Raw genomic sequence first — 15,733 nt, 5'->3', positions numbered from 1 at the left:
AATTCACATTGCTTGGTTCTACAATCGATGCCAATGGAAGCAGCAGTCAGGACATTAGACGACGTGTAGCATTGGGAAAGTCAACTGCAAAGGAACTGTATCAAGTGCTGAGGAGCAAGGATATCTCATTGAGGACTAAGGTGCGCCTGACACAAGCCATGATATTTCCAATCTTTAAAGAATACAGCCTTGAAAACCCTATAGGGCAGTTCTACTCTCTATTACAGGTACATTCTGAGTTGGAATCAACTTGATGGCAACAGGTTTGGTTACATAATTCTAAATTGCCAAGGACTGCAAAGCTGAGGCTAAATATAGATTACAATCTATTTAATCTAAATAAAATAAATGTATTTTTAGCTGAAATCATTTAATCTTACACAAAAACTCTCACTGCTGTCGAGTCAAATCCGACTCACAGTGACCCCTCCTTGGGTTTGTGAGGCGGTATCACGGAAGTAGATTGCCCAACCTTCCTTCTGAGGGGCGGCTGGTGGGTTTGAACCACCAGCCTTCTGGTTAGCAGTCAAATGCCTTAGGCACTCTGCCACCAGAACTCCCTTAATCTTCCTACACTCTAGAATTGCCAAGAAACTCCATACCAATTAAATCACCATTTCATATTCTGAGTTTCTACTATGTGCTATCTGTACTTGTCCTGATGAAAATATTTCTCAATTCAAATAAAGAAATTCAAACCAAAACCAATTTCACCTGATAGGACATGTGAAATTATACTCGTCTAATGGTTAATGTGGGTGGTATAGTGCCTAAGACATATTTGGCTGCTAACCAGAAGGCTGGCAATTCAAACCCACCAGTCACTCCTTGGAAGGAAGATTGGGCAATCTACTTCCAGAGAGATACCGTCTCAGAAACCCAAGGAAGTGTTGCTATGAGTCGGATCCAACTCGACAGCAGTGAGTTAGTTGAGTTAGTTAGAATTGTTAATGTTGCCCCAGAAATACATGGGATTAAACAGTTTTCTAAAAGCTTTTGAGCACCTGGATAATCACTTGGATTACCTCTAAGGCAACAGGGTTTGTAAACTTACTGATTTGGCTTAAAACAAAGGAGCCCATAAGAACTGACTGTTCCCAACAGTTTCAATCTCTTAGCTACTGCAGCTGAGGATAAATTCAGATAATGAAAAATGTAATAATGGACTGGGGAGAAGAGAGAGAACAAAAAATATTTCCTGGCATTGACTTACTCAGTCCTCAAAATTAACAGTCGCTACAATTCAAGTACCAGCTGCTACTACCTCATCTATCTATACTCATCATTGGTATTAAGTGGCACTTCATCCCTGTCTGGTGCATATGGTTATTAAACTAAAGGGTAGAGGTTACAGTGCACCCAGAGACACCTTGGATGAAAAGCCTGGTGATTGCATCTGAAAACTCAATTGCCACTGAAAAGCCTATGGAGTATGGTTCTACTTCAACACATGGGTTCGTCGTGAGTTGGAAGTGACTCCACAGCAACTGATTTTGCTTACTCTCCAACTCAATCCTTTGCTCTCTATCAATGACAATAATCTGGACAGCTAACACATGACTTTACTTTCCAGATCAAAGGCTATTTTATCTATATATTTTATTTTTCTAGTTATAAATGCCAAAGCTAGATGGAATATTTTTAATGAAAAAGAAAAATGAGGACAGATTTATTCTACCAAATTTATATTATAATGCTAAAGGTTTTTTTGTTTTATTTTTTAATGTGGTAGCAGTTCACAGATACAGAAAAGAAAATCCAGAAAAAAACTAGGTAGGTATAAATTTTTACTATAAGTAAAAGATGACATTTGAAATTCAGCAAAAAATGTAACCAAATTACAAACTAGTTGAGATACTTAGCTAAAGATATGGGCAGAAATACTTATTAGACTCATCCCATTTACCAAAGTAAATTTTAGAAGAATTAAAGAGAAATTTATTTTTAATAAGCCCATACAAACTCTAGAGGAATATATTTTTCTTCTCTTGGATTAGAGAAGAACTGTAATGGTTAAGGTTATATGTCAATTTGGTTAGGCCATGCTTCTCAGTTTGAAGATATTATGTAATCATCTTTCATTTTGTGATGTAATGTGAACAGCCAATCAGATGAAAGCAGAGTCTCCTTGGGGATGTGAACTGCATCCAGTATATATAGATGTTCTGGCAAAGCTCACTCTCTCTCAATTCTGCATTAAATCCTGCATATGCCTCGTCATCCTCTGACCTCTTGTTTTTGGGACATGAACCAGCACTCTCTCATCTGACATGCAGAGCTTGGATTTACAAACTCCTGCAACCCTGTGAGCCAACAGCCTGCTGCCTGGCCTGCAGATTTTGGATTCATCAGCCCCTGTTACCATGGGAGTCAGGAGAAGCCTCCATCCAGGGGCTGCCTGACCCATGCATTTGGAACTTGCCAGCCTCCACAATTGCATGAGCCATTTCCTTGAAATAAATCTGTGTATTTATATATCTGGGAAGCTGGATTATATGAAGAAGAAGGTAGCATCAGGATTGGAGGAAGAGACATTAACAATCTGTGAAATGCAAATGAATAACCTTGCTTGCTGAAAATGAAGGTGACTTGAAGCACTTACTGATGAAGATCAAAGACTACAGTCTTCAATATGAATTACACCACAAAATAAAGAAAAAAAAAAAATCTCCAAAACTGGACCAATAGGCGATGTCACAATAAAAGGAGAAAAGATTGAAGTTATCAAAGATTTCATTTTACTCGGATCCACAGCCAACACCCATGAAAGTAGCAGTCAAGAAATCAGACATCGTATTGCACTGGGAAAATCTACAAAAGACTTCTTTAAAGAACTAAGGAGCAAAGATGTCACTTTGAAGACTAAGGTGTACCTAACCCAAGCCATGGTATTTTTCTATGAAATGGGGAAGAGAGTACCTGTTTAACAAATGGTGCTGGCAAAACTGGTTATTCATTTGCAGAAAAATGAAACAAGATCTGTATCTCATACCATACACAAAAACTAACTCCAGATGGATCAAACACTTAAATGTGAAACCTAAAACTATAAAGTTCCTCAAGGAAAAACTAGGAGCAAATTTAGGGGCCCTAATATATGGCATAGGAGCTCTGGTGGCATAATGCCTAAGGCATTTGACTGCTAATCAGAAGACTGGAGGTTCAAACCCACCAGCCACTTCTCGGAAGAAAGATTGGGCTATCAACTTCTGTCGTGATATCGCCTTTCTATGAGTCAAAACCAATTCGACAGCAGTGAGGTTTTTTTTTTTTTTTTTTAAATATATGGCATAAATAGACTATCAAGCATAACCCAAAATGCACAAAAAGCAGAAGAGAAACTAGATGAATGGGACCTTCTGAAAATTAAATTTTTATGTGCTTCCAAAGACTTCTTCAAGAGAGTCAAAAGAGAACCTAAAGATTGGGAAAAAATATTCGACAAGGACATATCTGACAAGGGACTTATCTCTAGAATTTATAGAAAACTCCATCACCTCAACAACAAAAAGACAATCCAATTAAAAAATGGGCAGAAGACATGAATAGACATTTCACCAAAGAAGATATCCAGACAGCCAACAAACATGAAGAAACGCCCACAATCATTAGCCATTCGAGATTCAAATCTAAACAACAATAAGATACCATCTTGCCCCAGCACTAGTAGCAAAGTTCAACAAGACAGAAAATAGCAAATGCTGGTGAGGATGTGGAGAGATTGGGACTCTCATACACTGCTGGTGGGACTGTAAAATGATACAACCACTGTGGAAAGTGGTATGGTGACTTCTTAAAAAGTTGGAATTAGAAATAATACCATTTGACCCAGCCATTCCATTACTAGATATATATCCTAAAGAAGTGAGAGCCAGGGCAAGAACAGACATATGCACACCCATGTTCATTGCAGTACTATTTACAATAGCCAAAAGATGGAAACAACCTAGGTACCCATCAACAGAAGAATGGATAACCAAACTATAGTACATACACACAATGGAATACTATGTAACCCTAAAGAATAATGCAGAATCTGCAAAACACCATATAATGTGAATGAACTTGGAGGATATTATGCTGAGTGAAATAAGTCAATCACAGAAGGACAAACGTTGTATTAGTCCGTTATTGTAAAAGTCAAGGAAAGGTTTATATATGGAAAGAAATTTTCTTTGTTGGGTACCAGAGGTGGGAAGGAACAGTTAAGACAGGTAGAGACAAGTATTGATTTGAGTGCAGAGAAGGGCAATGAACCATATGTGAATGATCAAGATGGTGGCATTGAGGAAGAGGTAGAGAGGTGCGTGGGAGCTACAGACAACAAAGATGAACCTTTTTGCACATACAGTACTGCATTGTCAGTGAAGGCAAACACTGATATACAAGTGGACAGAGGGGTGGACAGGCCAAACTATTAGCTATGTCTATGCAGGGGGGAGTGTGTCCAAGACCATGTATATGGTTGGGAGACAATGTTTCTACAAGTGTATTGTATGTTCCGTAAGAATTCCCATGTATATAATAGAGCTTACAAGGGACAAGATTGTGGTCACTTCTGGGCCATGGCCAGCTACTCAGAGGGAGTTAGTAGTTGGACCTGTGAGGTTGGGACTATGGTTGCTGGGGACATCAATCTCAATTGGCATAACATACTGCACAAAAACATTGTTCCACATACTACTTCGTGAGTAGCAACTGGGATCTTAAAAGCTTGCAAGCAGCCATCTAGATGCAACGATGGGTCTCTCCTCATCCAGAGCAAAGAAGAATGAAGAAAACCAAAGATGCATGGAAACAATTAGTCAAAGGGACTGGTACACCATGCGATCCTCAGCCTATACAACTATGAGACCAGAAGGACTAGATGGTGCCCGGCTACCAGTGTCAACCCCTTGGAGGGGGAACCTATGCAGGAGATCCTGGATAAAGTGGGAGAACAATGTGGAACAACACTCAAAATCATTAAAAAAAAAAAAAAGGGACCAGGTTTGCTGGTCTGATAGAGCCTGATGTAACCACTGAGACTATGGCCCCTAGCTGCCCTTCAGGAACCCCCTCCTGTGGCATCCAGGCAAACAAAATACAGGCATATGAGCTGAACATTTACATTAGGTAGATACACTCCTTGGAGAGATCAATTATAGGAGAATAGTAGGGCTGTGTACTCACAGGGAGACAGCTGGGGTGGCAGGAGTGTATGGAGGGAAGGACACAGGGAAGAGGTAACTATGGGGAGGAAGTGGGAGGGGAGCTATTGTATTGTGGGAAAATGCAGTCAATATCATGAGACAAAGTATATGTGAGCTGCTGTATGGAAAGTGAATTTGCTCTGTAACCTTTCACCCAAATTACAATAAAAAAAGAATAAAAAATATAGACTCTTCAAAATATGGATACTTTAACTGTCAGGGTTTTCCCCTTTTTTGAAATACAACAAATTTTTGATTAATCCTCCCCATGCCTCCACCCCCAAGGCTGGCCTGTGGTAGCCACAGGGAAGTTTTAATTAGAGACTGGATTCTTTCCATTCAGCACAACATTCCTGGACTGTTTTTCTTCAATTACACAAGCATAGGTTCAAAAACAGTCCAATTAACATGGCAGTATTCAAAGAAAAACACTGGGGAAATATATCTACTACTTCCTTTCCAATATATTGCATCTGTGGTAGTTAAGGTTGTGTGCCAATTTGGCTGGGCCATGGTTTTGAATGGTTGAGCAGCTGGATACAGTTATTTCCTGTGATGTGACTGGTAATCAATTCCATGGCGGAATCTGCTGTGAGCATCTGAGTGGCTGCCTTAGGGATGTGGTCTGCTTCCAGTGTATAAGCAGCAGCTTTGAGACTGATTTCTATCCTTTTGGCATGCTTGGATCCTGCATTTAGTCAAATCTTCATTCAGCAGCCTGACATGTTGCCTGCCAATCTTGGGATAGTTTATGGACTTGAACTATTGGCCTGCCATGTTGCTTATCTTGAGACTGTGCTATTTTACTTGTTGACACTGGGTTTGTCAGCCTTAGCAGCCAGCAGCTGCCTGAGTTAAGAGACGCCTCCAGCTCCAGTGGGCCAGAAGTAAGAGGCTGAGCTGAAGCCCAAGTTGAAGAGCCTTCACCCAGCCCCTAATGCTGACACTTTGAACTTGGACTTCCAGCCTCCTGAATGGTAAGAGAATAAATCCCTGTTTGTTAAAGCCACCCACTTGTGGTATGTTCTATTACAGCAGCATTAGAAAATAAATAAAGCATCTTAAAGAAAATATAAAATTTTAGTTTAATAATTTACATAAAAACCTTTGATAAAGTGACAAGTTTTATTAGAAAAGTCATCATCTTCATCACCCATATACAAGAAGTCTCCAGATTATGAATGAATTATTTTCCTAAACCTGTCTTTAAGTTGAACTTGTATGTAAATCAGAATAGTTAAGTTCATTGGGTTCAGTTTCTATTTAATTTCAGTTAGTAAATGTTCATCTCAGTATATACTATACAGTGTACCTTTCTATGCATAAAAAGCATTAAAGAAACACTTTCAGATACAGTAAATAAAATATACACTTGAACATAATATAGTAATAATGTTTTGATGCACATCACAAAGTAGCACATATTATTACGAACCATTGTACAATGTCCCTCAATATCTACTGGGAATTGGTTCCAGGACCCCCAGACACCAAAATCTGCACATGCCCAATTCCCTGATATAAACTGGCATAGTATTTGCCTATAACCTACATACATCCTCCTGTGTACCTGATACAATGTAAATGCTATGTAAATAGCACTTTATGCTCCTTCTTAGCCATTAAAATGCTTTGCCCACTTAATTGCTCCACTCTCCCAATACTTTCAATCTGCAGTTGGTTGAATCTAACTAGTCCCTAGTACGTACTGAGGGCCAACTCTATGTACTTCAAATTTTTAATAAACTTTATGGGGTTGGTTCGTAACTATGAGTTGCATGGAACTTGGACATTCATGACCTGGGAACTGCCTAATAATACATTCTAAAGCAATCTTGGAGGTGTTTCACACCATGGTTGAAGTCATACATTATCACTGCGCTACTCCAGTAGCATGGCTATAGGAAAGTGTGTGTGCGTATGTGTGTGTGTGTGGGGGGATGTAACTCATGAGGAATGGTCAGTATACACAAACATATTTGCAAAAAATGTACTTCATGAGCCAGAAATGGAAAAGGAGAATTAAAACATACAACTTATGCTCAACTACAGAAATATTTTCCAGTTGTGAACTAATTACAATGCTCAGGAAATGCTAGCATCCTCATAATTTTGGGCATATTATTGTACAAAACTGGAATTTTGCAATCTTTGAAAAGGCATAATTGATGCCATCTCTTTAGCATTCCTGAGAACAATGAAACATTTTGGCCTGTAGTAGAGTCATTATCAAGGAGGTATCTCAGACATAAAGATGTCCTGAGGACTGTAGGGAAAATCTGTAAGTTCATAAATGGAAGAACAGAAACAACTGTGAATAAACAGGACCAGCTCAGAATTCACCCTAAGAGATGAGAAGTGACCCCAAAATATTAATATCCTTTTACAAACTAATGGAATGTTTTTACACTTTATTTTGCAACACTGCCACTTTTCTGCGAATGAGTCATGAGTTGAGGCATTCTCATAAAAATGCAGCCATAGCTCTGTTAACTAACCGCACATTGCAGGTGATCAATACTTTCAGACACGGGTAAGATGAACACAAGTCATTCGTTCTTTCCCAGGAAGGAGTCTGACCAGATTACTTTCTTCTTAACACAAGATGATATCAGCTGTACTAAGAAAAACCGATTGATGGGAGTTGAAAAATTGATAATTTCTGAATATGAAGAACTTTAGTCAGTGAGGCAGGCTAGGAGGGAGGCCACAGTAGGGAAAAGACAGCAAAACCCACTGGAGTGTGTCTAGACCGAAGGACACATGAAGTAGGGCATTAGGAAGTGGGTCAACTGCCATGGAGTCGATTCTGACCCATGGTGACTCCATGTGTGTAAGAGTAAAACTGCTCTGTCAGAGTAAAACTGCTCCACAGGGTTTCCAAAGACTGATTTTTCAGAAGTAGACTGCCAGGCCTTCTGAGGTGGACTTGGACATGCAGCCTTTTGGTGAGCTGCCACATGGGTAACTGTTTGTACCAACCAGGGACTCCTCAGAATGTGGGCCCACACCAAACTCACTGCCGTCAAGTCAATTCTGATGTTAAACAACCCCATAAGACAGAGTAGAACTGCTCCATAGGGTTTTCAAGGCTTTAAATCTTTATGGAAGCAGACTCTGCCACATCTTTCTCCTGTGGAATGGCTGGTGGGTTCGAACCATCAACCTTTTGGTTCACAGTAGAGTGCTTTAACCACGGCACCATCTAGAAACCCACCCCCACCCTACCCCCAAATCACTTCCATCTAGTCGATTCCAATTCATAGCAACACCATTGAGCTTCCAAGGCTGTAAATCTTTATGGACACAGACTGCCTCATCTTTCTTTCACGGAGCAGCTGGTAGGTTTGAACCATCGACCTTTTTGGCTAGCAGCCAAATGCTTTAACCACTATGCTCCCTACCAGCGCTTCTTTAGTAAATGGAAGGGGGTGCAAAAATTGAAGTGAAAAGGTGACAAAGACCTTGTTCTTAGGAAAAGAGGTGGAAACTTTTTTTCTATTTCCAAACTGTTCACACTACCCTGTTCCTAAGACCCAAAACTCAAGGCAGGGATCTTTAGTAGATAGGTCAGCTACATGTAGGTTTAGCCTGCTCTTGAAGCTCATCCTGGGAACTGAATCACCAATTTCATAATAGTGTTTCTGTGGGAAAAGCGTTTCAAAGTCAGCCTGTAAGGCAGTTGTTTAGAAACATGACACAGAATCCTTCATAATATGGAGATTATCTATTTGGGTGCAATTCTTTAAGTGTATTCTTTAAGTTTTAGCATGTAATCAATATGTTTTGAATCTCCAAATATATTCTAAGATGCACAGTAAAAATGAAACTTAAAAAAAAAAAGCCCAATATTTGTGTCACCAAGATTAAACTTGTGTTATTATATTAAGTATAGCAATACTTTACTACTGACATTTGTAACTGAAGTGATACTTAGGCACAGCTGAATAAATGTGTCTCTTTTCAGACACACCAAATACAACAACCTATCACTTCAATAAACAATTCTATTACTAGGAACAGCTACAAATATGCAAGGACTTTATATCATTCTGCAAATACAAGAGGTAATGCTTAAGGCTACATATTACATACATTCAAATAACCTTGATTATTTGAAATATGTATAAGCAAGAAAGACACTTTTATAAAAGGTCAAAGAAATTTATCACTGTTTCTATCTTAGAGCAAGAAAAAGCTATTGCAAGCCAATTCAGACATTTAAAACGATACCTTAAAAGTTATTGCTATTATTCTACTAGGACAGATTATTGCTCAAAATTACCCATTTCAAAATACCAAGAACTTCTCGTTGTGTTATTTTTTTAAGCAAGAATAAAGACTTTTAAAATTAAACCTTTCATCTGTGTGAAAAGAGAAATTTATTATAATTCAGTAAGAGTCCGTGTTATTTTTAAAAATGATGACTAAAATTCATAAAGTATCTGTATCATTTTTCTAATATAAATATTGGAAGTAACAATTCCATACATACATAGAGCACTAAAAATACACAATTATGCACAAGGACAAAAAAATAACTTTACATATTATCGTTTTAGGTATTGCATTTCTTTTCCTGGTTCCAATATCATACCAGAATACGAAGGGGTGAGCTAATTATTCAGTTTGCAAGCCTCTGGGTGTCAAGTGTTTTTGTATATATATCAGTTATCACACATTAACAATGTTTAAAAATCTTCGATCATCCTGGTCACTTGTTTTTATTTCCCATATTTCCGTTTCTCAATAGGTCTTGGATCAAAAGTTAGTTGAGCTAGAAAAACTGTAGGATCCAGCATGAAACTTATTCCCCATGATACATTTAATGGTGGCATAAAGTTATATTAAGTCTTACAGGGCATGAAAGACAATGAGTACATCAACATGTAGATAAAATGCAACAGTTCCCTCTCTGCTTGCTTACTTGGCTCTCATGTCTCCAGAGGAAAGAGAAGCCAGAGTTGTTAAGAAGTAAGGGTCCATCAGAACTGGTGAGAAATGGGGATGAAGTGGAACAGGGAGGAAGCAAGTGCCAGATGATACAAGGAAATTACAAAATATTTCCTATCTATTCTTCCTTGTCCTGCTAGAAGCGGGGACAGGTTCCCCTGCACCCCACTGTTACTCTAATTACTCTGTTCCCCCCATCCACACATTGTGAAAACAGCCACTCCTTTCAGAGGGTATATCTGTTCCTCATTTGGAAGCCTTTTCACACATTTGAGAAATAGGCTATATATGTTTGAACATCTGGAAAATACCAAAGAGTATGGTCTTCTAAGACACCGAAAATCCAAATCAGTTACCATCGAGTCAATTGGACTCATGGTGGCCCCATGTGTAGCAGAGTAGAAAATGCTCCATAGCATTTTCAAAGGTTGTGATAATTTGAAGTAAACTGGCAGGCATTTCTTCCATGGCATCTGAGTGGATCTGAACTACCAACCTTTTGGTTAGCAGTCAAATGGTTAACAGTTTGGGCTATCCAAGGACTCCTCCTCTATGACAGAGCTTCTTAAATTTTAATGTGTATACATTCAACTGGGATCTCTTATCAAAATGAAGTGGTCTGGGGTGGGGCCTCAGAGTCTGCATTTCAATGAGCTCCAAGGAGATGCAATGCTCTTGGTCCATGGGCCACACTCTTGAGAAGAGTCTACAGCAGACAGAAAGGGCCATTTCTGTCTTTCTGGGCCATAAATATACAGAGTAGGACTGCCTCATATTAGCACTTGGAAGTGCTGAGTGGAATTGAGGCCTGCTCCAGGGTCAGCTGCCTACCTAAGCACATCTTCAGACAAAAGGAGTAGCTAGACTGCTTTGCTGTCCACCACACTTGTTGTTGTTGTTGTTGTTATGTGCCGTCGAGTCAAACCCGACTCATAGCGACCCCTCCTTGGGTTTCCGAGGCAGTATCACTACGGAAGTAGGATTGCCCAACCTTCCTTCCGAGGAGTGGCTGGTGGGTTTGAACCGCCAGCCTTCTGGTGAGCAGTCAAGTGTCTTAGGCACTATGCTACCAGAGCTAGCTTAATACATTTCTGAGAGCACCATGACCATATCAACAGCTTAACAAGTATCGTATTTTTACACAAATAACCCACACGTTATGTTTTTTGCCAACCCACAACCCTCCCTGCACTATTTTTGTAAATGTGTTATGCTGAGCGTTATTAAATGTGGGTGGGCACATTATTTATGTGGGTGTGTTATTGTAAAAAAATCCAGTAACGTAATTCAATTTGAGTAAGTGAAGAGGTCTATTTGCTGGGAAGGAGCCCTGATGGCACCGTGATTAAGCACTCATCTGCTAATCCAAAGGTCAGCAGTTTGAACCCATGTACTGCTCTGTAGGAGAAAGATGTGGCAGTCCACTTCCATAAACATGACAGCCTTCGAAACCCTGTGAGGCAGTCCAACTCTGTATAGGGTCACTGTGAGTCAAAACTGACCCAACGGCATTAGGTTTATTTGCTGGGAATAAAACTAATCTTTTACACATTTAGTCCTCCTTAAAGGGAACATGATATAAAGGTATCAAAAAACAGCATATTAAATTTCATAGTAAAATGCCGTATGTGTACACATATACATACAGTAAGAATTCTAAGAAATTCAATGCCTTCAGAACAAAGTGCTACCACTGCTCCCAACTAAAATCATCTCCTCTTCCAAACACCAGGAAAAAGCCTTGAATTGTGAGGAAAATGACTGCATTGCCTGCCAGCACAAGGCCACAAGCTCCCCACTTGATCTGAAACACAAGAAAAGAAGGATTTACTTTTTATTCTCTTCTTACTGCGTATTTGCAAATCTCTGTTATTTTCTGCATTAGAAACATCCAATGAAATATTACATAAAGCTGCTAAAAGTCTTAATAACGTAATAGGTGGGAGACAAAGAACTATTCAATAATTAGTCTAATTACTTGCATGATGGTTATTAATTAAGTCTAGTACCATCCTTAACTTGTTCTCCATTAGACATATTGCTCTAGTTGTTTTCAGTAGATAATAACTGCCTTAAGCAAAATACTTGTAGAAAGATTATGAGTGATCCAATTATAATACTGGGTATTGAAAGTTTTGCACGAATTGCCTCCTTTTGTGGCAAACAGGAATTGAAGTTATGGGTTTGGTTGTTTCTTTTCTAGGTGGCAAAGACTTTAAATAATAAATAATCTGTATACAAATAAAAGCAGCTCCCCAGCTTGGCAGATTGATTTTACAAAAGCACAATCGGAGGTAAGAGCACCCTCTAGTGGACATTTTTTGTTTTTCTATAACCAATAGAAACACCAATGACGTTTCTTCATAAAACAGATGCAGTAATAAAAGACAAAAATATTTATAGCAAACCTAATAAATGCTGGTCTGAGGCACAAGTATAGGGTCACGAGAATCTTTTAATAAAGAACATTTCATGCTTCTCCATTACCTAGATCAAGTACAACCTGACATGGTGCTCAAAACCGTTCCCCAGGCAGGCTTTCCCTTACCAACCTTTCTACCTCAAGTGCTCCCTTTTTGCTCCATCATACTAGAGCACCCTGATTTTTCTTTTTTAAAATTGTGGTGAAAATATACAAAACACAACATACACCAAGTCAACAATTTCTCCACGTATAATTCAGTGACATTGATTACATACTTGAAGTTGGGCAATCATTTCCTCTATTCTTCCCCAAATGATTCTACCATCATTAACATAATACACTGGGTTTTTCTTTATTCTACAAACTGCATTTTCACTTGGGTGCCATTGTTTATAACAGCTTTCCCTACATGAGTCAAAACCCTATTTATGCTCCGAGGACCGTATCACATGCCAGTTGGAATGTCTCTCCTCTATGGCCTTCTGATCATATTCCAGTGCACGTACAGTATACTGACTCATCACGCTAGTTCACGGGATTGTACAAAGAGCAGATGTTCCAAAGATACTTACTGAATGAATAAGCAAGACCTGTGCACATCTGATACTCAACACCCTCAACGATAATTTCACAAAACGGAAACAGAATGTAATTCAGAGTGGGAGAAATAAAAGCAAACAGTAGGAAAGACAGTAAGCATCAAAGAACTGCATAAATTACATGAACCATGTGTTTTTTGGAGAAGAAAGTTTTTACATTGGGTCCAAAAGGATGTCATCTTATCCACTTTATCTTCTGGTATCTAAAAGTCATCCCTCAATAGATGCCTATTATGGAATTGAGAGTCGAGTCCACGGTTCTGTTTGCAGGAGAGAAATCTGACATGATATTCGCTTTGTAACTAGAAATGCATTGCTACTGTGGTCTCTGTGGATTGTCCTAAGATGTAGGAGGCAGAGATATAAGAACAATTCAGGAGAACAGTTGAAGGTAGAAAACGCAAGAAAGAACATGGTCTGGCTAAGGACTGTTAATGGAAACAAAGACAGCATTTTAAAAATGTGGCCAAGAGACTGACAGACAGATCTGCAAAGGAGAAACAGAGAAACTAAAAACACATCTGGGTTTGAGTATAAAGTAAAAGCACTGAAAATGAAACTGAGGTCCTAGACAGAGGCCTTTGAAGTAAACACAGTGACAATCTGGCTGAACAATAGAAAACAAAACTTACCACAGCCACCCGAGCAAGAATAACAGGAAATCCAAAGGCAGAAACGACAATTCCAGTAGTGAAGAAATATGCTAGTTCCCGACAGGCACTACTTGTTGCATCTGAGTCATATGTTGTTCTTTTGGCAATGAAGTGGGGGATGGGGGAAATGGCGTGAAATATCAGGACGAACAAGGGCCAGTATACGCTGTCAGGTGGACCCAGAAGAAACCCCAAGAAGAAATGTTACAGTTACATTTTAAATGAAAGGCATACTATTGTTTTTAAAAGAATGTTAATCTAAGTATCTGTCAAGAATGTATACAATTGTTAATATTAGTAAATAAGATGGCTTTACCATGGCCAGGTAAGTACTGATAATTTTAAAAGGATCAGCTCATTAACATATAGGTACTTTATACAATATAAAGAAACAACTGCACAGTGCATAATCAAAACACTTCATTATTCTCTGTCTTGCTGTTGTGAGTGCCGTCAAGTTGACTCTGACTCACTGTGACGCTATATGACAGAGCAGAACTTACCACAGGGTTTCCCAGGCTGTCATCGCTATGGATGTCATCGCTATGGATGTCATTACTATGGAAGCAGATCGCCAGGTCTTCTCCCCCACAGAGCTGCTGGGTGGGTTTAAACCATTGTGCCCCCAGTGTTTGGTGTTTTTTGAATTAATAATTGTCATTTCTTTAAGGGCAGAATCTTATCTCAGTTGCGTTTGCTTCTGCTATAGAAAACATAGTACAGTGGCTTGCACATGCTAACTCAAGAAAGATCTTTTCAGTAAGTGCCTCCTTGAAATCTTTCAATGGCTTCCTATCACTCAGAAAACCAAAAACCAAATCCACTGCCATCAAGTCAACTCTGACTCATAGTGACTCTCATTGGGTTTCTAAAGCTGTAAATCTTTACAGAAGTAGGTTGCCTCATGTCCTCTCGCAGAGTCGCTGGTGGTTTGAACCACCAACCTTCTGATTAGCAGTCAAATGCCTTATGCACTGAGGCACCAGAGCTCCATTATCGCACTTAGAATAAACCCAAATTCCTTGCCCTGGTCTACAAAGCCTTGTGTGATCTGGTATTGCTTATTTCTCCCATTCATCTAGTATCATCTCCCCATCTTCCCTGTGGCCACACCAGCTTTCTTTCTTTCCCTGAACACTGCAAGCTCATTCTTGCCTCAAGGCCTTTGCACTAGCTGTGCCTTCTGCCTGCAATGATCCTTCTTCCTCCCTGGTGCTCGATGGCTCCTTCTTATCACACAAATCTAAAGTGAGGTGTCCCCTCCTAGAAGTGGCTTTCCCTGACCATCCATTCTAAAGTACTCCGGAGTCACTCTTAGTACATCACCCTCTTTTAATTTTCTGCACTGCACTCCTTCCTATCTGATAGTTTCTTGTTTATGAGGTGTCTATTTGTCATGGTGAATTACCATTTATCTCTACTGACTACAATGAAATGCTCCATTAACAATTGTTGAATGAAAAAAAAAATAATAAACGTATTTCAAGCATGTTGTTAGGTGCCATCGCGTCAACTTTTGACTCATAGTGATCTCATGTGACAGAGGAGAACTGTCCATAGGGTTTTCTAGGCTGTAATCTTTACAGGAGCAATTCCAAGGTCTTTCTCCTATGGATCCACTAGGTGGGTTTGAACTTCCAACGCTATGGTTAGCCACCAAGTGCTCAGCCATTGCACTTTAAGTATGGAAGGCATGAAAATAGATATGCTTGGTAATAAACACATTAGACACATTCTAATATTTATTATAAATGATCAGAACAATGTAATGCAAAACAAAGTTTTCTTCCCCAAATCCAATGTTTTATATTTACTAAAAATATCCCAATTATCTTTGCTCAGTAACTACTTCAAAAATAATCTATCATTTTATTCTCTACCAGCTTTATTACACTTTATTTTTTGAGGAAA

The 15,733-nt window shown here is 39.1% G+C and overlaps 1 protein-coding gene across 1 annotated transcript in view; it reads right to left on the bottom strand.

Moving 5' to 3' along the window:
- Nucleotides 1-11,832: 11,832 nt before the first annotated feature.
- Nucleotides 11,833-15,733, bottom strand: part of LEPROT — a 13,276-nt gene continuing 9,375 nt past the window's right edge. The window contains exons 3-4 of the mRNA XM_007959226.1: nucleotides 13,802-13,988; nucleotides 11,833-11,949 (exon numbers count right to left, since the gene is read on the bottom strand). Of these exons, the coding sequence (XP_007957417.1) occupies nucleotides 11,833-11,949; nucleotides 13,802-13,988 (304 nt within the window). The remainder of the gene's footprint in view (nucleotides 11,950-13,801; nucleotides 13,989-15,733) is intronic.

This window comes from Orycteropus afer, unplaced genomic scaffold, assembly GCF_000298275.1.
Source record: "Orycteropus afer afer isolate SDZICR_OR568_19922 unplaced genomic scaffold, OryAfe1.0 scaffold00016, whole genome shotgun sequence".
Classification (NCBI taxonomy): domain Eukaryota; kingdom Metazoa; phylum Chordata; class Mammalia; order Tubulidentata; family Orycteropodidae; genus Orycteropus; species Orycteropus afer.
The sequence above is the reverse complement of the archived record's forward strand: the minus strand, read 5'-3'. Positions and strand labels throughout refer to the sequence as shown.